The following is a 22,522-nucleotide window of genomic DNA, read 5'->3' on the forward strand; positions in this document are numbered from 1 at the left end:
ACCAGGGAGAACAGAAGACTACTTTGGGCCAATTTGTTGGGGTTTTTCCAAGGACTTTCAATGGTGGTGGTAACAGTCCTGAAGAAGAGGTCGGGGAGAAGAGGTGGGGTGGGGGCCTTCTTAAAAACCTGTAAGGAATTTGGTTTCTGGGTAAATTGAGACTCTAGACACTGTCCTTCCTCACTGGGCTGGAAAAACCCAGTCCTGGGAATTTCTGCTCAGAGAGCTTCCATGAGCTAGGGTTCCCTGAAGGAACCCAGATGCCAGAGCCGCTCCCAGGAAGAAGGAGAGACTGAAGGGGCCCCAAGAGGCATCAGCTGCACTCCAAATGTATTGAGGTCCACTCTCTGCCCACCCTAAGGGCCCTTGCTATGTGGCCCAGGAAAGAATATCCTGACCTTGACTTTCAAGAGGCCTCTTGCCCAGAAGTGGTACTGAAGTGGTACTGAACTCTTCCCTTAAACTGTCTGCACAACCAGGATAGGGGATGGAACTTTGGATGAACTCCCTAGGCTGGGGGCAGATAAAGAAAGACTGCCAGGCCTGGCACTTAGGGACACAGGCTGGCAGTAGAGCCAGAAAAGGGCTGAACAGGGAGTCCCAAGCAGGAGAGAAATATAATTCCATATTCCTGGCATTATATCCCATCACTGAAAGAGGACCACTTCTCCTGCTACCCCCGCCCCTCCCCCCCTAAATGGAGTCTGCTCATTGGAGCTCTGCCTTGGTGTCCTCTGGGAAGGAAAGGTGACCCCAGAGGGAACCACTCTAACAGTGAGATGTGCCATCCAAAAGAACAGGCTCTCGGGCAGGATCTCTGATGGCAGGGCCAGAGATTGGATAAGGCTCCAGCAGTCCCAAGAAAAGCAGGATCTGGGGGGTCACCTAAGTCCTTTGAGAACCAAGAATAGAGGGTAGATGGCACAGGAGATGGAGGTGGCTGGGTGGCTACAGCACTGCCCGGTTTCATGGGCCAAACTCTGCCCAACATGGTTGATAGCAGAAGAGACTAGGTGGGTTTGGACAGAAAATCTGACCCAGGTGGACTCCTGGTTAAGCCAAGAGAAGCAGCTTGACCAAGGGCTGCGGAGGCCCTCTTACAAAAAGTCTACAGTCAGAAGTCATGGAGGCCAGGACTAAGGCGTAGAACCTGGTTGCAGGGTGTGTGTGTGTGTGCATGCATATGTGTGGGTTATAGCCTGAAATAGTATACATATAATTATTTTTAAAAGATATAAATAATCTAAAAAATTGGAAGGGCTGATGGAGATTTGGGGGGCATAGGCCTCTTTAAGACACACCTTGACATCACTGTGGCCCAAGTTTGGAGCTGTGGCTCAGCCACGGTCCTGGAGCCCAGATCTTGGAACACAAGCAGATTAAGGGGGAGTTGGGCACTCCTTGCCTCCTTTGCTGTTGCTCACTGGCCTTTTGCTTTCCCACCCTGTCCCAGCTTTCAAGAGACTGAAAAGAGGGTACTTGCCCTGGGGCTGTAAAAGAGGATGCTTGGCCTAGTGGGTGCGACTGATGGGTGGTGGTGGAGAAGGTGACTCCAGAAGGTGGAAAGTAGGGCCTGCTCTGTGGTAAGGCCTGAGCCTTCTGTAGGAGTCACAGATGTGCCTGTGTGGGTGTGAAGCCTCCCTTACCTGACATCTGCCCACTGAGGAGCCAGGGGCACTTTCCTCCTAGGTTTGGCCCTGAAGTCTACCTGTAGGCAGGGGCCAGACACTGAGACCCAAGGGAGTGGGGCCTATGAGGCCCACTACAGCAAAAGGGAAAGTCCCAGATCCATGTTCTCCTGTGACCAAACCTCATCCTGTCTTCTCTGTACAATTCAAGGATTAGGTGAGTGAACCAGTCTCTTTCAGCTCTAAAAGTCTAGACCTGATTACTGAACAGAAAAAGGATAGTGATGATAAGAACTCCTATTGAATGCTTGCTATTCAATATGTGGTCGAAACAGGTACTGAATGTTTGGCTTGTGCAAAAAAAAAAAAACTTTTAAGTGCTTAATCGGTGAGTTAATGTATGTAAAGTAGTTAGAATAGTGCTGGGCATATAGTAGTGCTACGTAAGTAAAAATCCTCATAACAACATTTGACGGTATTCTTATTATCCCTACTTTCTAAATGAGGAAACAAGCCCAGAGAATTTGCCCTACTTGCCTAAAGTCACACAGCAGGTAAGTGATAAAGATTTGAAAGAAGGCAGGTCTGTACCCAGAACCTACTCGCCTCTTTGAAAAAAATCTCCAAGTTAGCAAGGGATCAATGTCTCCTTCCCTATATGGGAGCAACTACTCAGCTTATGGGGTAGTGACATTAGAAAACCTAATTAAGGAGGGAGCCCCCAAACCTAGGGGAATGGCTGTTGCTGAATGGTAGAGAGAACTTGGCCTCTGGAGACCAAAGAACCAGGAGATACCCTTGGCCAGTTCTCAAACATAAGCGTACATCCTAACTGCCATGGTGGAGAGTGTTTACAAACTGCAGGTTCTGGACATTCTGATTCAGTAAGTATGGCATGAAACACAGGAACCTGCATTATAAACAAGAGGTTTGAATGCAGGCCTTCATTAAGAATCACTGACCTAAAGTAGGGAAAAGAGGGAGGCAAAAGACTGTGCTGCCAGGAGGCAACGACGAACAGTGGGCTTGGATCTGAGCCAGTCGTTTAAGTTGGGTGTCACAGCTGATGCAATACCCCACGGAGCCCACCAAAGGCCTGAAATGGGCGCAATGGGGGAAGAAGAGTGTGTGGGTGGTGTGGAAAAGGGGAGAGAGGAGCACCTGCGTTGTTCTCAAGCCGCACAGTCAGTGGGATTCACCCGGGATCTCAGAACCTCGAGAGAGGCCCGAGGGAGTCCCACCCCAGGACGCAGGCCTTGTTCTAGGTGAGCCAGGGCGAGGCCCGTCAGCTTGAGGGAGGAGGGGCTGAACGCTCGGCTTTTCAAGGCTGCCGGTTCTAGGTACCAGGAATTACGGGAAAGGAAAGTGGCAAGAACAGCAGCCCAAATGAGGGGGCTGGTTGGGATTGGGCGCAGCTTGCCCCACCACCGGACCCTAACTCTTTCTGCTCTTAGGAGCCCAGCGCGCGAAAATCGCGCCCCCTCCGGGAAGGCAGAGGAACTGAGGTGGCCCGCCACCCCCGAACCTGCCTTCTGGCTCCCGGGACTCTGGGCTGCCTCTGCTCGGGAAGCCGCCCCTGAGTGTAGGCGCAGCACCGCCAACTCTCCTCGCAGGCGGAAAACACTCTCCTAGCAGGCGGAGGCGGGGGCGGAGGCGGAGGGTCGGGGTCACGTGTCCTCCCCTCCCCCAGCCCGCTGGCGCCCGGGACATCTCCCGCGCCTCCGTAGCCCACAGGACGCTTGTCCTACAGCGCCTCCTCCTGGACAAGGCGCCAGACAACAGAGCAGGGGGACTGCGCCAGCCCCGGAAACCCGAGGCCCGGGCTTCTTCGCGCGGGCGGAGGTCTTCCCGCGCCGGAGGCTGCGAGCTGGTCCTCCCGTCCCCTGGGGCGGTCGGAAGGAGTTGAGAGGGCTCTGAGGCCGCCTCCCCCCGCAGCACTGACAACAATCTCGCGGCCCAGGAGCGTGCATCTTCCATTAATTAGGCGAGTCCGGGCGGAAAAGCCCTCCAGTTTGTCCGTTTATTTATTTATTGTTTGACCGCTCTCTGCTGAGCCAGTGGTCCCCACAGAGCCCTCGAACGTGCTGCGCTGGCGTAACAAGATCTGGGAATGGTCCGGCTGAAGGATTGGCCTGAAGTTTGGCGGTTTGAACAGGCGCCAAGAGGAAAGGGCTTTTCGCAAAGCAGAAACACCAGGCTGAAGAAAATCTATACACTTCCCCAAGGATCAGATATATATATATACACACACACACACAATACACATATATATATACATATATATATATATATATCTTCTTTTAAGGTGTTAAATGTATGTGTGAGTGCTTATTTTAACACCTTGAAAGAAGATTTGGTTTCCTTTTGGCCACTAGCTCGCATTTGCAGACTGTTTCTAAAGTACAGATTTAAATTGGGGTGGGGTGGTGAGTCAAGATGATTGAAAATAACGTAGTCAAGGGCAAGATGTTTGACTATATTTAGAATGAAGGCTGGAATAAAGGAAAGATGAGTGGCGAATCCTGAGGGAGGAGTTGGAGAGATCGGGTTATATCTTCCTGCTCTGAGTCCACTCGCCCCCTCCCCCCTTCCGTGCTTTGCTGGTTGGATCCCCAGGCTGGGCTATTTCATTGCACATGCGCCGGACGCTGGGCAAGCGGGCAAGGCAGGCGCTTCGGGGCACTGAGCTGTACGGTAGCTGTGCGCAGTGCTGGGCGGTGTGAGGCACCACGCACTGCTTCTGCGCCTACCTGCAGAAGCGCTTGGACGCCCCATCTTATAGAGGCAGGAAACATACTTTTTCAGGAAAACCTGTGTTAAAAGCCTCAAACGTCCTTTCTGATCTGCAAGCCCTGTTGCGCCAAACCAGCAAAATCGCCATGTTGCCGGTGAACCCTCTCAAGGTTTTCGTTTGGATCAGCAGTTTCACATCTAGTGCACGCCTTCTCCCAAGTCGTTAATCAAGGCGGGGTGGGGGAGAACCACCTTACGTTCAGAGAGCACAACTTCTCCCTCAGTCTGCACAACTATGAAGTCTAAGGGACCAGTTCCTAGAAAGAGGGTATCTATTCACACCAATTCCGGAAAAGTGGCCCTAAATTGGACTTAAATAGGAATTCCGAGTTCTTGGTGGCTTCTCCCCAGCTTCCGGTGCCCCCGCGTGCCCTGTCCGGCGGCCGCACTGCGGCAAGGCCGTAAATACCTCTAACAGCTGCCTGCCAGTCCAGAGTGAAATACTGTCTTTGTTCCTTCCCCTGCTTCTCGAGCTCGGAAAACAGAATTCTGGCGAAATATATTTATTTGGAGGAGCATCTGACAGGAAAATACGTTTGGTTTTCAGCCCTGGTGCTTGACCACATTTATAACAACGAGCTTTTCTCTGGTCCTCCCGGAGAGCGCAAGCCCAGCTCACTGCCTGACCTTAGACACTAAGGCCCGGACGTGCCACCGGCTCCCTGATGTACAAAGGGATAGAGGTTCGGCCCAAGGACGCTGAGAGTTACACTCTCCCACTTGTGAGGTCCTAGGGTCCAAGTGGTTTTTTTTTAGTTTCGTTTAATTTTTTAAAAATTGGGTTAACTGGGACAGTGGGGGCATTTCTGGCAGTGGCAAAAGCGTTAACTAGTTCCTCTTGGACTAAATGGCCTGCGTTCAAATGTGATTTGCAGATTATTTATTCCCTTAGATGCAATTGACCATTTAAGGTCTTAATGCAATTGACCATTTAAACTCTTAATGCTACCACGGGACTTACAAAGAGCCCCCTAGTCCTCCATATCTGCCCATGACGTCACCCTCTGCTGCGTAATCGGACCTGCAGCCCGCCCAGGTTCTCAGTCACTTGGGCGCGCTCAGCCATCGAACCCAGGGAAAGGCGACTGAAGCTCTGAACACAAGGGCTTGGCCATTATGGCCACAACTCATCCCCACCCCCACCGAGCTTTCAGGCAACCTAGGGGCTCCTTAGGCTCTGGAGTTGCCAGGGGAGGGCCTTGTGAGCCCCTGACCAGGGCCCTGATTTTCAGTAGGTAATGCTGTAAACCAATATGAAAGAATGATCTCAGCAGTACCGTAATAGAGAAGTATTTACAGAATACAGACGTTCCAGATTTAAAAATCACTGAGTTTCTAATTTGTTAGTGATCATAGCGATCCACAACAATTCTGCTAGACGTCAACTGACCACTAATCGTGGCCCTCCATTTTGAAACTCGCATGATTCCGTCGTTAATTAGTAAAAATACCTTTCTACAAAGATGTCATTTATTGTTCTGAAATGCTTTTACGGCCAACACGGTTACACTGGAAGATTTGGGAGAACATTAAAATGTTAGGGTTTTCCTCTGGGTGGTTGAAAAAACGATACTCCGCCGCGCGCAGGTCAACCTCATGCGCAATGCGGCAGATTGTCCCAAAGGTTTTAACATTTCACAACGTGTCCACGAGAGAATAGGCAATAGGATTTGAGAACTGCATCCTCAAGTGCCGTTCAAAATCCGTGGGAGAAAATAGCATTTTTTTCTGCAAATAATTTTCTTTCGACTCATAGATATTTTGGTCCAGTAATTTTGAAGTAGAGTTGGAAATGTTGCTATATAATATTTATTCGTAGGCAACACACACACACACACCACGACAGTACATTTAGAGAGCAAAATATCCACTCTTTTCCCAATCCGGCAAATAAGAAACACACGCGATGTCTGAACTTAGACATGCTTCGAATTTCTGAAATGTCTCTTGGTTTTTCCCCAAGACCTGCACCAGATTTTCTGATACTACTACCTCTCAAAACATGCATCCATTTTGTGGCATAGAATAATACAAATGCACCTGACAGATTATTAGATGTGTGAGGAACCTTTCTTGAATTGTTACAAAAATTATCTAAGAACTAGAGAAGCAGTTAATATTTAAAATTCCATCTCATATACAAGGCCCAATAAACCATCAACCCTAGAAATTAGCATCACTCGTCAAAGCCTAGGTTAACAAACCAAGCACATCCTGGATACACAGAATCCACCCCACCCCCAAGCTCCAACCCTCAAAACACACCTGTTAGCCTCCCAGGTACCTCTGACCACAGACAAACCGCAAAACACTGCTCTATACTACAGAGTGCCTTTAGTGACCCCCAGCAAAGCTGACACATCCAGGAAGCATCTGCACACTCTTCCCAGGGTGGGGATCGAGGGGCTCTCCATCTATGCCGCTATCCACCTCCCATAATCTCCAGAGGAAATAGGGCTTCCCTTCGACTTCTGAGCTCAGCTGGACCCCACCCGGGGCCCCAGGGGACGCCCGCTCAGAGATGGAGTGATCTGGGGCAGGGGGCGCAGGCAGCCACTCCCAGGTCCCGGGGAAGGGGAGGGGGTCGGGCAGGGATCTCCGAGCTGCCCAAACGGGTGGGCGCCTCGAGCTTCTCAGTGGCAGCGCTGGGGGCGCGGGGAGGGGACGGCTCTTACCGGAGGTGCCGAGCTGGAGGCGGCGGTCGGCCGGGGCGGCTGCTGTAATCCACTAGGCGCTGCCGGGCTACGCGCGCTCTGCGCGGCAGGGACCCGCTCATGTTAGAGAAGGAGCCGCGTCGGAACCGCGCGGCTCGGTCACCCAGAGCAGGCCGGCTGCTCCCTGCGGGCGGTGTCGGCGCCGGCCGGGGCCTCGGCGCCCCGGATTCCTTCCGGGCTCTCCCGCCTGCCGGGCTCCCCACCGGCTCCGGGGGCGGCAGCGGCGCGACCGGGGCGAAGGAGCGGCGGGGCCAAGTTGGGCGCCGGGCGGGAGCCGAGACCGCCGCGGACCCCGCAATCCCGCAGCCGGCGACTGGAGCCCACCTCTGCGGAGACAAAGGTTAGAAAAAGAGGGGGTGAGGCTCTAGGAAGGCAGAATGCGGGGGGAAATTCGCCTGGGAAATCAGGAAAAAGGCCGTGAAGGCGAGCGGAGCCTGCACATGACCAGCCGCAGCCAATGACGACCGCAAATAGGTCATAAAAAGGTCTATTACCAAGTTGTAAATTTTCTTCAAACAAAAAGGAATTTACTGCAATTCCTTGCGGATTTTGCACATACAGCTCGCAAGCGCCATGTTTTTCCTCTCTTTCTCTCTCGTCTTCCCTCTTCTGTTTTTCTCCTCTCCTTCCTCCCCCTCCTCCTCCTCCTCCTCTTCCTCCCTCCCTCCCTCCCTCCTCTCCTCTTTCTTCCTCTAAGTCCCTCTCCACTGCTCTCTCTGCCTTTCTTGCCTTCACGGTTCCTTTTTCTAGGAATTCTTTTCTTTTTATTTTTTTTTTTGGTGGTTTGGCTTGAGACCTCTGCTCATTGGGCGCTGTGTTACAGGGAGAATGAGTGCGGTGTGCTGCCCCCCGCGCTCACTTGGGGAGGTGATCCTGGCGGTCACCCCTCCAACTCTCCCCTCACTTGGTTTCCCCTCCCCTTACCTCACCAAAAGGCCGCTCTGAAAGAGGAGACAAGCACTTTCGGTTTTTGCCCCTCTCATCTCCAGGCAAGCCAGCCCGTCTGACCTTGCGCAGAAAACCTGGGCTCTGCAGGCCAAGAAAATGTGCTCTCCCCACACCGACCCTCTCCTACATAAATTGGGGTCCCTCCCATTTCTTCCAGTTTCTGCGGTAGAATTGCCAACCAGCTCAAAGGCTGGACATGGTTTTATGTACTTGTCAACTTCTCCAAAATAATAGTTTGAACCCCCAATGCCTATTCTTTTTCTCAGCAGAAACATCTTCCTGAACAGTCCTGGGTTAGAGGAAAGGCAATATTTTTGGATTCCCTCTGAAACCCCTTGTTTAAGTCTCCCCTAAGTGCAATTCTCATTTATATGGAATTAATTGTAGCCCCTCTTCCCTTGCCCCCCAAATGTTTGTCCGCTGAAAAGCCTGGTCAATGCAACATTGAAGAGGAGAGGGGCTCCATTTGTTTAGGAAAAAAGCAACTCCCCAGTTTCAGGCTTGAAAAAAAATAGTCCTTCTTCTTCAAAGGCAGGAGTCACATTCCCTTTGCACTTCTCATGGAAGCTGCCCCAGTGAACCCCAGATGAAAGTAAATGTCCTTGGCTGGCTCCCCTCATCATTAATGCATGGGCATGGCCATCAGGCTTTAGAACCTGCCTGTTAAGAGGTAACCTCTCACCCCCCATCCTTTCAAGGACACTGTCTTTGGATTTCTAGTAATACGTTTATAAACATTTGCATTGGATGTCTATTTGAAAGTTCTCTATTAACATCCTCACACCCAGTAAGTACCTAAGTGGACGTGGACTTAAGCAGGAAGCACGCAGCACCCTCTGGAGCAGGCCATTTGTATCCCTTGAAAAAGCTCCGATGACCTTGGATGTTTTTGATTAAAGTACTTCTGTTGCCACGTGTCAGCAAAAGTCATATTCTTTCTAGAAAAAGTCAGTGGGCTCCAACTTTTCTGGAGGTAACCATAGCAGCAGCCAGGGTCCATTAAAATGTTTTCTCTCTTCCCCTGTTCACCACCAGATGCTCGAGGATTCAGCAAACACTGGGGAAGCAGAGGACAGAGGTTTGGTCGTGAAATAGCAACACCTTCTGCACTGAAGAATAATTAAACAATATTTTTAATTATACAGGAAAATCAAGCACGTTGTTGGACCCTCCCAAGCTAGAGCACTTTACACTGGTCTGTATGTGTGGAACTGAACAGAGCTTGTTCAATTCTGAAATATTCTGAGAAATTACTTCAATTGTCAATTTTCCTCTACCCAAATAAAGGCAGAGCTTTATGACCCTCCTTTTCGGCTGAGGGAAGGAGGGCTGGGAAAAGACTCCGCATTTTTTAAAAAGAAGCCATATTTGCACTTCTCCCCACTGTGCAGCCTGTAAGCCATGTGCTGGGCTTTGTGGAATCTCACAAAATGGGAGCCCCTGAACTGACTTTTCTCTAGGAACCATTGAGACCCACACCCTCTTTTGTGTGTTTCTGGTTCACACAAACAGAGAACCTAAATCACTTCGGACTCTTGGTTTTTTCATCCAGTGTTAACATTGGAGGGTCCGATCTTTCTGTCAACGGTTTACAAACCTCTCTAAGCAGACTCTATAAGCAGTCCAGAGCACCAGAGTGTCGGCTGTTTGCAAAGGGTTCTCTGAAGGTTTATGCAAATTGCTGCAGCAAAAATGTTGGTTTGCTTATTGCGGCAAACCCTCGGATGTTTTCAGGTTTGAGCCAATTAGAAGGGCATCTCCTGCACTCGTCATTGCGAGTTGTCTGCATGAAACACTGTGATGGGGGTTTCTAGCCACTGGAAGAAAGAAGGTGGTGAGTGTGTGTGATTTGTAATTCCACAAGCTCTTTATTTGGAGACAAATCTATGCTTTTCCTAGCTACAAAAGGAAGCATATATACCTACATTTATTACCAACACTTTCTACACATGACTAATCTACGTATATGTACAAATACACCAAATATATACCAAAAATACCAAATTTGTAAATGTACAAATACGCTCAAATGTACTAATTATGCAACAGCCTTTTTCCGTACATGAGCTATGAGTTTATCATGGGTTAGGGGGCCGATGAGGCCAGAAGGTACAACACTTTCAGAGGAGCACAAAGTGGAGAGGAAATAAGAACATTTTTACCTCCCTTCCTTCACTGATTTCCACATATATCCATGCACCAGGTCCCACACCATACAGAGAGTCTTGCCCATATCGATGGCTCTAAGAATGATTTGGGGGGAGCATTGTTGTGTAGGAGAGAGCGAATTTTGCTAATAGAGGAGTCCCTTAAATGGAGGGCAGCTGGAGCTCAGCCAGCACCAGTCTCTAGCCAGCTTACTCCCACCCTCTCCCCAGCCAGGCTGTTCCCTAGCCATGCTTTCAGGCACTTGGTATACTTGCTCTAAACCAGTCAACAGCAGAGTCTCAGGCAACACACAGAGCAAAATGTTTCCAAATGCAGCATGCACGTTTGCAGCTGTCTCCTCTCGTGCAACACCCTTGATTTAAAATTGTCTTTCCTGGCTCAGGTCAGCGAATGCCACAGCCATGGCCTCTTCCCTGGATAGAAAGCCAGGTGGTGCTTCGCCTCTTGCCGAACCAGTGCCAACATCTCCCTGGTCCTTGAAACAGCAGGCAGACAGCTCACCAACGCCTGAGGGGGTGATACAGGCCTAAAACTATAGGATTCCAGTTTCTTAACTGTGCAATAAAAGCCACTCTGGATATTAAAATGTACCTCTTTAAAAATACACAGGCATCTAGAAAAAGAAGAGAATTCTTCAATGCCTACCTGATAAAGGTGCTTTTCCTTTTGGGGGGAGAAATGTTAGTTTACTTGAATTTCTCCTCTTCCCTCCCGCCCCTCTTCCCCCTCCTCTTCCCTCATAAAATGGCAGCTGTAGGAGCAGCCTCAAATAGAAAATGGGTATCTTGTTAATAACAGATCCCAAACCCCAGCATCAGCGCCAGCTCAGTGGAATAAGCTGTGGTGTAACCTGGACTCCGGATTGTTCCCCACTGGACCTATGACTCCAGTCCTTTGCGAAGTTCAAAGCTTTCCAAGTATCTTATCAAGGTTATTTAGAGCAAGATGAAGCTGGGATAGCCTGGCCAGCTCTCTCTGGAATGAAAGAGAGGCCCCCCTCCTTGCACTGATTTATTTATTTTTACAGCAAGGGTGCACATACCCCCCCCCCTTTTAAAAAATCAAGTAGACGCTTTAGCAGGATGTTGCCTTCACGTGAGCCCAGGCGATTGTTCCTGACTCAGGAAAAGGGTTATTGACGGCGCTCAAAGACACTAGCTCTAGAAAAAGATTCATTTCTTTTATTAAAGAGCTAGCTATGTTCTGCAGCGGTTGTTTACACTCGGATTTTTCTGCGTTTGCTCTCAAGGATTGTTTCAAATAGGTGAGGCCAACCTGGAGAACAGCAGAGGACGTACCAACCGACATCTGAGACGTGCACAGCAAGTTGGCTCACAATGGGCGTGCAAACAGAGCGAAGGGAATACAAATAAATATGGCACCTCCTCAAAAAAACGGAATCACAGCGGCGGCCACAGCACAGAGACCTAGCAATTTCAGGCAATACCAAGCACAGTTCAAAACGAAAGCAAGTTCAGAAACAAGAGGCGTTCCACAAGGCGACTTGCCAAAGTAAAAAGTATATGAGTGAAAATGTTATAATTGGCTTTTCAAGTATTCATTCACTCTAGATGATTAAATTGCCATAATTTGTATAAACTATAGAAAAATGATTAAATGTCAACTTTGACATTGTCCTGAAACGTCTGTCACTGGCCCAACATTTTCCCCAAGTTTAAGGAAGCTGCAGAGCCAGGACTACACATTACACTCTTCAGCTAACATGTGCTTTTTGAATATTTGGCCCAGACTTTTTCCCAGAGATATTACATTTACAAAATACTCAAAGAAACCTTTTAGGAGTAAACAAAAGGCACCCGAACCATTCATTATAAAAGTAGAAAGAAAAATATAAATAATACATTTTAATCAAATAATATAAAGTAAATATTCTGCAGGCATAATTTTTTTAAAAAAATTAATAGACTTCTTTTAATTTACTCACCATAAAGAAAAAATTTAAAATGTTCAAGTGCACTTGTTTGATTAATAAAGCATTTTATATTCAATTATTTAGTGCTAAACATTAGGAAGTTTACGTTGTTGAGGCAAAATCACCAGCTCAGCCATTAAAAACTACCATTATAAAAATACAGCTACAAGGTCAGAATCAAATTACTCTTACATAGGACAGCTCAAGGGCTGTTCCTGTACGACACTAGAAACTTTTTTTAAACACCCAAATCCCTCTCAAAGCGCAGAAACCTCAAGAGCAGTGACATGAAGGTAGCTTGAAATACAGGTAAAGTCCTTTCCAACAAAGAAAATAGGTGGTGTTCACCAGCATATGCTGATCATTAGTTTCAATAATCTGCGGTAAAATTTTAAAGGTGGAAGTTAATTTGTTGGGCCTTCGGCTCGGTCTTCCTCCAGCTCTTGGGCTTCCTTTTTGGTTTCCCCATCCTTCACCTCCTGTCGGGAAACCGGGAATTTGTCCTTGTTGTTCTCCTTTTTCCATTTCATTCTCCTGTTCTGGAACCAGATTTTTACCTGTCTCTCGGTGAGGGCCAAGGCGTGGGAAACCTCGATTCTTCTCTTCCTGGTCAGATAAGGGTTAAAAAGGAATTCCTTTTCCAGCTCTAGGGTTTGGAATCGACTGTAGGTTTGTCTTCCTCTTCGTCTACCAGGAGCTGCTGATTAAAACAAACAGAAAAAAAAAGGAAAATAAATGTTTTAAAAATGTAATGGTGCATCTGCAGGTTGCTGAAGGTTTCTGGAACGGGTCTAAGGAGTGAAATATACACAACTCTCCTTAGGTCTGATATATATATAGGATGGGCAGTCAAGAGGGGCAGAGAAAACGTCTTCGCAATCATTCTGTCCCCATCGTCTTTACATGGTTTCCACTTAAAATAAAAAAGTTTATCTTACTTTATAAGAGTCACTGTAAGCTACACAAAAAGGAAAAGGAGAAGGAGAGGAAAAGGGAGTTTTAAAGCTAGAACGTGAGATGAAAGCAGATTTCTCCCCCTCTGCCCGCTTAAAAAAAAAAAAAGCATCCCAACCTTGTGGTCTCATCCAGGGAAACATTTGAGAAGGAGACGAGCTCTGATTTAAGTGGTCTGGGTCCTCGCCAATATTACCACTGGACGATTTACAGTCAGGATATTGTACCAGCTCGGCCTCTTGCTGGGTCGTAAAAATCGGCTGTCTCTGTAAGTTATCGTATCCGTAAAACTTCGCGGGCTCCCGGTGACAGGCAATCCCGCCGCAGGGGGGAGGCGGCGGCGGCGGAGGGGGGGCGGCCTGGTAGGCAGCGGCCGGGCTGCCCCCTCCGGGGTGGAAGTACTCCTGGCCGGGACCGGGGCCGCCCCCACCACCGCAAGCCGGCCCGGCAGGCGGCGGCGACGGGTGCGGGTGCGCGTGCGCCTGCGGGGGCGCGTGCGGGAAGCCGGCGGCGCTGTTGCCATAGAGCTGCAAGGCGGCGGCGGCGGCGTGGCGGCCGCCGACCTCTGGCGCGAAGTGACAGTCGTAGTAAGTGGGATTGATGGCCTCGCCCGCCGCCTTGTACTTGGAGTACAGCGGGTTCACGAAGTACGAGCTCATCGGGGCGGCGGCGGCCGGGGGCCGAGGAAGGGCGGCCCCGGGCGGGCGGGCGGCGCGGAGCAGGCAGGGAACGCGCCTCAGCGCGACCGCACTGCCGCGGGGGCCTCTGGGGCGGCTGCTGGCGCCGCTGGGGCCGCCGGGCTACGTTGCTGCTGCCACCCGCCCGCCCTCGCGTCGCCTCTGAGGCCGGGTAGCTGCGGGGCCTCGGCTACTGGGCGCTCATGCTCCGCTCTCGCGCCCGCCGCCTCTACCTCGCGCCGCCTCCCTGGCGGGTCGCGGGGCCTCACCCAGTCCCCGCGTTCCACCGCCCGCCCGGCCTCTCCCGGCGCGCGCCGGCTCGGGCTCAATAAAATCGCCGACGCCCCGGGTGACCTGCCCCGCTGCCTCCACTGTTTCCTCTCAGGCACCAGGCGGCCCTGCAGGAGCGCACCGGACAAGAAAAAAAGTACGCCCGGCCCACGGGGACACTCTTTGGCTTCGGTTTACAAACCCCCGCTCTGGAGGGAAAAGGAAAAAAACACCCTCTGCCCGCCGCCACCTCTCACCTCGCCCCCCCCCGCAGCCCCCTCCCACCGCTCTCGCCGCCGCTGCCGAGGCTGCCACCCCGGTGCGCCCCGGCGAGGCATTTTCGCACCAAGCCACTGCTCAGAGACGGAGCGAGATGGACGCGAGATAACCGCGCGGAGGGATCCGTGAGGAGGCGACACTGTTGCACACGATGGACGCCTCACAGTGGCTGGGAGATGCCTCCGCCGGCCTTAAAGGGGGCCCATAAAGCCGCACTGCCAAGGGCTCGCCGTGCCCCCGGGGGCCGAGGGAATGCGAGCCACGGCCGGCGGGGCGGGGGCGCAGCACAGCCTTACACTTGGCGGGGAGGGAGGCAGGGAGGACACTCCCAGGAGGCTGTGGAGCAAATGACTCCCTCCCCGGTCCCCTGTAGCAGCCCTTCAGAGGCTGGCTGTGGCTTTTGCGCCTTTGGACACGCGGGCGCAGCCCAGGGAGCGAGGGCAAGCCGTGTAGAAGATCCGGACCGAACATTTGCGTTAGGTCCTATCCAAGTAATTTGATTAAAGGCCACAAGGGTGACCCCAATACCTTGCATTATCAAAGCGAATCTAAGCCCTTCTTTTCCAGCCGAGCGGGCCTTGTGGAAATGAGATGTACATTTACCCTTGAAGCACTGCACGCCTGGCTGAGGCTCCCAGGTTAATTGATATTTAATGGAAATCATGCCCATGAATATAGTTTCCATCATTTCACCCTCGATAGACGTCAGTACCAGGCGCAGGGGGGAGGCTGAAGAATGTGGCGGGGCGGGGGGGGGGGGAACATTAGCATTGCTGAGGGAGTAAATAGAAAAGCAGACAGAAATGTTCCAAGGCGGGAAGGGAGGACTCACGCTGAGGTGGGTGGTATTTCCTCGGGCGAGACGCACGACTCCCGGGTCTCAGCCCCTGCGCGGAGCGGACCTGGGCAGGCGGTGGCCCCGGGCGGAGCACGGGGGACCGACGCCCGCGAGTCCCCCCAAGGAGCCTCCGGGCCGGCGTTCGGATCGCGCCGGTTCCAAGCAGCTGCAGGCGGCGCGCGTCTTCTGACGATTCTAGTTCATCCAACAAGCCGGTGAAGTTACCGCCGAGAGCGGGTGCCGGGCTCAGCTTTAAAAGTTACCGATCTTTCCAAAAGAAAAAAAAAGAGAAAGCTCGCTCTAGCTTATGAGCGATGAGGAAGAGGAACGTCCCGTGTCATGTGGGGAAATCGAGTGTGAATCGGCAAAATATTCCTGATTTTAGAAACTCGCTTTGAAGCCGCTTGGCGTTACATCACCGTTCACCTTCTCTTCTCCACATCTCCCACTCCCCCCTCCCATTTTCATGTCCAATAAATGTAATAGGTCTCTACATTTGAGTGCGTTTTCCTTTGCCTATTCTGCCTTTTTCGTGGGTTCTTTGGGTGACCCTTTTCCTTGGGATGATCCATTGTTGTTGAGGGCGGCAGGCCCACCGGCCTTGGGAACCGACCTCAGAAACACTCCCGAGCCCACCGAGGAAGCTCCAGCTAAAGCTAAAACACACCTCCCCGGCTTTTCACGCCAAATGCGAACGTCTAGAACCCCCAGACGGCTCCCAAAGGTGCAGCAGGCGAGTGATTTCAACTACCCCTCTCTCCTTGTGGGGTGGCCCAGCTTGTGAGTGAGCTGAGGTCAGTCCGAGTGGACTGAATATCATATTTTGCAAATGGAGAAAATAAGGTCGAGATGGAAAGGCATAACAAGATAACGTTTAAGACTCAATTGTTTCTACAGGGAATAGCTGAAAATGGTTAAGGTAAACGGATTTCTAATGAATCAAATGATAAAGGCATGCTTTGCTTAACTTTTAAATTAGCAGGGAGTGCAAGGAGGCTTTTGTTGGATGCATGGTGACGGGTAAGGGTTTCTTGTTGTTGTTTTCTGCCAGTTATCGCCAGGTAAAATTTCCTTTAAATCCGAAGGCGAACGAACTGATTCTGACAGTTAACGATTTGTACTCCAACCTTGCAAGTACCCAATTAAAAGAGTATTATTTTCAATAAAGCCTTGGAATGCAATTGTGCCTTTTTATTTCACTGTTTGGCGTGTGTGCGTGTGCGTGTCTAAACCCTCGATAGTGGGTTTTGGAATGGAATGGGGGAAAAAGAAGAACGAGCCTAGATCTCAATAATACAAGGCACCTTCTAGAACTTTGTGATTCCTGGGGCGGGAGGGCGGGGAGCGAAAAAGAAACACTACAAAATTCATTTCTACGCATTCTGGCCTAATTAAGAAAACATGATAACACAACATTTCCTCCTGGGACAAAACACTTAGTTTTTTGTTTTTTCCTTCAAGCATTCTGTTTATAATCTGAATGGGAAGAGAGTGCGATTAACTTCGTAAATAAAGATGTATGCTTTTACACATTTCTGTTCTGATACAATGCATTGACTTACCATAACGTTTTATAGTTTCAGCTGTGCCGTAGTCCAAATTTTCTGAAATCCTAAGCCAAAATTTTATAAGTAACAAACCCTTCCGGAGAATTTAACAGTGCACATTGCTTCTTTTTGCTTAAATTTATCCTAATTTGGAATTTAAAATAAGATTGTAAGTATCTTTAATCAAAACCTTCCGCCGCAACTCCAGCTTTACTATCACAAAGTGGAGCAACGGCGCTCTCTAGTGGCCAAATGCCATCTCTAGCCGACGGAGCTTAACTTCTCTTTATTCGACACAAACCATTTCCAATCTTGTTCTTTAGTTTGACTGGGGCTTGGATCACTGACACTAATAATGCTTCATCCCTTTGTCGACGAGTCAAGTGCAGCAAACAGGGGCTCCTGAATGCCAAAGATATTTGGGCTCCCAAGAGCTTCCAGTAGTGTCTTTTTCAAAAGCTTCCAGCCCTTCTTTTGCCAGACACAGTAAGTCCCCATTCTGTAATCGCCCACAATTATAGGATGGGCTAGATTTTTAAAAATTACAACTGCAACAGGCCTGTTTTTTTCCCCAATGGAGCCAGGGACTTCAAAAACTAAGAAATTATAGAAGTTACATTTGTTAATTTTTTTCTTTTAAAGCCGTTACACTTAGCATTAAATCGTGAATATTTGCTACTTTAACTTTGTAATTTTAATGCTTCAGGCCCATTTCACTGGACAATGGAGGGGGGATAGAAGTCAAATTAAAAGCTTTTTGCTGTATCTCTGAATGGCTGTCTGAAAAGGCCCTGTTGGGCGGTGTTCACTGGAACTTCTATGCACAATAAATGAGACATTAAATTTATACCAAAAGTCACATAGTGAAGTGAATTGACTAAGCATTCCACCTGTTTTTTTTTAAAAGCCAAGACTTCAATCAGTTTAGGTGTTTCCTGAGAGGTTAATCTTTTTTTCTCATTTTCAAAAATTCTTTCCTCTAATTCAGCTGTAACGATTAATTTTTCTATAAGCAAATATATATAATTTCCAACAATATTTCTGCTACGAGGTTTGCAGTGGAGGGCCAGATATTTTTGTGAAACGTCATTTAAGTAACTGCATCTTTTCCCGCCGACCATGCGGCTGGGGGACGCTCGGCCTAAGTAAATGACCCAAGATCACTAACTCTCCCACCCCCAAATAACAGGCCTATTTTTCTCTTTTTTAAAGTACAAGCTAGAAGGCGGCCATAGTCAAATATTATTGAGAGCCACCCACCGGCTACTTCTAATACCCAACCCATTTTAAAAATCAGAAATATATCGTCTCCTCCTTCCTACCGCCCTCCATTTTTATTCCCTAGGTGCTCACACCTCATCCGGGGGTCCCAAGCCCCTGCCTTCTTAGTCCAACAGAGTCCTGTTTACATTTTATTGTCCAGATTTTAAGACCCAGTTTTGTCTGCATTTTTCCTTTCCTCCCACAAACACAAACATCAAAATGAGATGGTTTCAAAGAGAAGCGCCGGGCTTGTCGTAAACTCATTACCTCCAGACGTCTCGCCGGCTCGATGGCTTTATGACACCTTGTCTCTTCCTGTTTTCAAAGAGCCCAAGGTATCGGGTTGGTCGCAGGGGCGGGGTACGCAGCACCTTCTGCCGGATCTGGGCCTTGGGTTTCCCTCCAAGCCCCCCTCTGCTTTTCCTTCAAGTCCCCTCTTTCGGCCGGATCCCCCCAAACTCTGCCATCGCCCCCGCCTTCCGCCCAGCCCAGGCCGCCCGGCGCCTGCCTCTCCGGCCTGCAAAGGCTGTGCTGGGCCCGATCCTTCACTTACAATGACCTTCATTTTAGCCTCTGAACGCGGCCCTCAGAGGGCCGAGCTGGGGGCTAACAACACAGAAACTGGGCAGGGGGAGGGGCAGCGGGGTGGGGATAGCTGCGGAGGAGAGCCTTGACCATTTTGATCTGCTAAGGTCACTTTGGGGCTCCCGTGCGGAGGAGCGGAAGCTCACGGTCTACCCGTCTCAGCCCTCCCGGAGCCAGCCAGCCAGCCCCGCGGACCCGGAAGAGTTGCCCCAGAGTGCAGAACTGGCCTCTCCCTGGTTTGGAGACGATGTCGATGGCTGCGACTCCATGAGCAGAGGGAGAGGTGGGGCACGGTATGTCAAAGCCCCAGTGAGAGGATGCCTGGTTTCTGGAGCCCGTGGGGCCGCTGGCACTGCTGCAAGGCTGACACTGGGCCCAGGGCACAGAGTTCGCAGAGGCACTGGAAGCAGGCTAGGCGGCCAGGGGAGGACGGCCAAGTGCCCCCAGGGGCCGGGCTCAAGGCTGGGTCTGCCCACCCAAAGGGAGACTCAGAGGCACATCAGAGAGACCTCTCAGGTGGAAGGGCCCCGGATTTTTAGCAGCGTCTCCTTCCCAGGGATGAGGGAAAAGTCCCATGAGGGTGACATTTTGCAGAGAGCCGGAGAAAGCAAGCACACAATGTTCAGGGCCAGCGTCTGAGCTCCATTTGATCAGGTCAGCATTTATTGGTAGGAAGCGGTAACATTTACAACTGGTCCTCAGGCAGGAGCCGGGAGGGCCTACACCCGCGGCCGCCCACTGGAGCCAAGCCCTCCCGGGGAGAGAGTGGCTCCTCCAATGCCCTGAGAAGAAACCCCCGACCCACCGGAGGCCCTGGGCTCCTCTCTCGGCCTCATTCCAGGTCTCAGTGGAGGGCCCGCGGGCTCCCTGAGGAAAGTGGGCTTCCGTAACCGGTGGGCAACACGGCCGGGGCTCAGCCTAGGCCGGCTTCCTCATTGTCGTCGCTCTGCCTTCGCTGTCGGAAGTGGGGTGCGCTTGGCCCCTGCTTGAGCAGCGCTGGGGGCTAAACTACAGCACTTTTCAGAAACATAGGGGACATTTACACAGGAGAGGGCTCCTCAAGCCGGCGTGCACTCACAAAATATAGCATTTCCTAAGGAACCAAAGGGACAGGAAACAGGGGAGCGGGATAGGGCAACACCCCAAAGCCACTTGGTTTCTCCAACACATAAGCGAGCAAATACAGTCCCCCAAATACCTCACAGAAACCAACCACACAGTCACTTCTACCTAAAAAAAAAAAAAAAAAAAAAAAAAAAAAAAAAAAAGGCCGGGGTGGGGAGAAATGTCCGAATCGCTGAAGAACTTCTGGAAATCAAGCACACACACACACACAAAAACCCTCTGCCACTGCAAAGCCGAGTGGTCCCACCGGCGCCGCGCCGGGTCAGTCTCCTTTGGGGCATTTCTCCTTGCTCATCTTTTTCATTTTCATCCTACGATTCTGGAACCAGATTTTGACCTGTCTCTCTGTGAGGTTCAGAATCCTTGCCACCTCATAGCGCCGGTCCCGGGTGAGGTACATGTTGAAGAGGAATTCCTTCTCCAGCTCAAGCGTCTGGTATTTGGTGTAGGGACAGCGCTTTTTCCGGGTGGAGCGAGCGTGGATCCAGTTTGCTGCGGGGTTGTCTATGAAGAGGGGTGTTTGGAGAAGGGGAGTGAGGGGCGGAGGGGAGGCAGGGAGAGACGACAGGGTGGGGGAGAGAGGTCGTTAAATTAATTTCACCAAGGATGGCTGCTTTTCACAACTTGGGGGGAATTATAAAAAGCCTTAATGCCCGCGCTCTGTTTACCGTACAAACCGCGCGCCCAGGGTAGGTGGTTATGGGAAGCTTTTTTATGGATGCGTGTTGCTCGCCTAGGCTAGGGTAGGCGTCTAGACGTTTTTATAGGTTAGTAAAACTATCAGTTTTGCACATTCGAGCCTTACAGGTTTCAGCAATAAATCAGGGGGCAATTTCTTTTGCACTTACTTGGGTCAAGTTGCTGCTGCGGCGGCTGCGGCTGCTGCTTCTCCTCCTCCTTCAGCGGGCAGCCCGGGCTCGGGTGGTCGCTGCGAGCCGAGGGCTCCGATGAGCCGCCTGCCCCGGACCCAGACCCGATCCCCGCCCCGGGCCCGGTTCCCCCAGCCACTGCTGCCGCCTTGTCCCGTAGGAACGAGTTGCACGAGAACTCGGGGCCGCCGCTCCCCTGGGACTCCCGGGCCGCGGAGCACTCAGTCCGTTTGGAGGAGGAAGACGAGGAAGTGGAGGAGGAGGTGGAGGTGGAGGTGGTGGTGGCGGCGGTCGGTGCCGCTCCATTTTCAGGCTTAATCCCGTAGTGGCGCCCGTTGGGTGGACCGCTGGGGCCAGGGCTGGGACCGGGGCCCGGGCCACCGTCGCCTCCGCCACCGCCCGCACCGCCCGGGAAGCCGGACAGCGGCTCCATCCAGGAGCGCATGTAGCGGCCGGGCTCGGAGGCGGCGGCGGTCAGGGGCGGCGGGGGCACGTATGGGTGGTAGAGGCCGCTCATCGCCGCCGCCGCTGGGGCCTGGGCGGGCACCGCGGACCACGAGGCGGAGAACACGGCCGATTTGGGGGCGAAACTACACGAGGCAAACTCGGCGGCGGCGGCGGCCGGGCTGTCGGCCACACCTGCGGGCCTGCCCTGCGCGCCAGGCCCTGGAGGTCCGAAGCGCGCGGCGAACACTTCGTCGCCCTCATGGCCTATGAGCGAGTCCACGTAGTAGTTGCTGAGGGTGCCACTGGAGGACATTTTGAGGCGCCGTGCGCTCCCACCCAAGGTTACACTGCCCGCCGCCGCACCGCTCCCCGCCGGCGCCCGAGCCGCCGACTAGTTCGCAGGCTGCAGCCTCCACCATTGGTCGCGCGGCCCACGTGATCATATTTACCAATACCGGGAGTAAATCAGTCCGCTAAACTGGGGGCTGCTGTGATTTAAAAAAAAAAAATCATCAACATAAGCGCGGCAATTAGAGCCCGCGGGTCCCGACCCGTGCGCCGGGCTCAGCCCGGCCTGACTCGGCCAGCCCAGAGGCGGCTGGGACCACACGCCCGATCGCGGCCGGAGGAGGCGCCGGGGACTATTTGTTCCCCACTTCTGGCCGCACTCGGTCTTGCAGTCCCGAGCTGGTGCTGCCTCCCCAGTGCCTCGGCTCCGAGCTACCGGCCGTGCGTGCTGGGCGCACCCAGCACTTGGCAGAGCCCAGAGTAGCCCGGGGAGGGGGGGAGCGCAGAGCTGGTGCGGCCCGAGACAGGACGGCCTTCGGAGGCGGCCCCCCTAGCGCCAGAGGGGAGTTCTTCTCCCCGTGCCTCTCTCCCGACCCAAACCCACCCCTCCCTATGCATACCCACACACACGCTCTCTCACAGCTTGTCGTGTTGTTTAAAACAGGTGGAAGACCTCTGTAATGATATTATGCCTTTCAATAAAAATTTTATGAGGTGTATTTGATTATAGATTAATGTGTCCCTAATAAAACGGACGGATGGAGCAGCTCGGAGGGCCCCCTCCCCCTACCACACTCACACGCGCGCGCAGCCACACACACCCCCGACGTGAGGCTGAGCACACGCCGAGGCCCGAGGGGTGAGCTGGGGCGGCCTGGCCCGTGGGCTGGGCGTGGCGGCGGCCACCGCCCGGGCTCTGTCTGCCCTCGGAAGTGTCCGCAAGCTGGCAGTGGGCACCGCGCGGACAGTGGCGGCCAGGGTGCCTTGTCTTCTTCGGGACTTCTGGAAAGGTCCTGGAAGAAAACACGCCATAGGGCAGAACCCAGATTGTAGAGCAGGCCCGCTCCCACCCGCTGCCCCCTGCCCCCAACTCGCCTCAAAGAGGCCAGCATCTCCCTGGGCCAGGCCGATTCCCATGGTTCCCACTTAACGGCCTCTGAGTGGATTCCGGATATGTCTTTTAAATGGCTTGGTC

General features: G+C 51.9%; 2 protein-coding genes across 3 annotated transcripts; both read right to left on the reverse strand.

The window, feature by feature from the left end:
• Positions 1 to 11,418: 11,418 nt before the first annotated feature.
• HOXD8 (homeobox D8) lies at positions 11,419 to 14,414 on the reverse strand. 2 transcript variants are annotated; one of them, XM_060015639.1, is made up of 2 exons: positions 13,258 to 14,414; positions 11,419 to 12,882 (listed from the first exon to the last, which is right to left on the reverse strand). In XM_060015639.1, the coding sequence occupies exons 1-2, from the start codon at positions 13,796 to 13,798 to the stop codon at positions 12,590 to 12,592; spliced, it is 834 nt and encodes a 277-aa protein (XP_059871622.1). In that variant the 5' UTR covers positions 13,799 to 14,414; the 3' UTR covers positions 11,419 to 12,589. The 2 variants fall into 2 exon arrangements, with proteins under 2 accessions (XP_059871622.1, XP_059871621.1); XM_060015638.1 differs by having other exon boundaries at positions 11,419 to 12,885.
• A 4,831-nt stretch (positions 14,415 to 19,245) lies between these two features.
• On the reverse strand, positions 19,246 to 21,542 carry HOXD9 (homeobox D9). The gene is made up of 2 exons (XM_060015640.1): positions 20,572 to 21,542; positions 19,246 to 20,227 (listed from the first exon to the last, which is right to left on the reverse strand). Exons 1-2 carry the CDS (start codon positions 21,350 to 21,352, stop codon positions 19,986 to 19,988), a joined length of 1,023 nt encoding a protein of 340 aa, XP_059871623.1. The 5' UTR covers positions 21,353 to 21,542; the 3' UTR covers positions 19,246 to 19,985.
• Positions 21,543 to 22,522: the final 980 nt, after the last annotated feature.

Source organism: Delphinus delphis, chromosome 7, assembly GCF_949987515.2.
Source record: "Delphinus delphis chromosome 7, mDelDel1.2, whole genome shotgun sequence".
In the NCBI taxonomy this organism is placed as follows: Eukaryota; Metazoa; Chordata; class Mammalia; order Artiodactyla; family Delphinidae; genus Delphinus; species Delphinus delphis.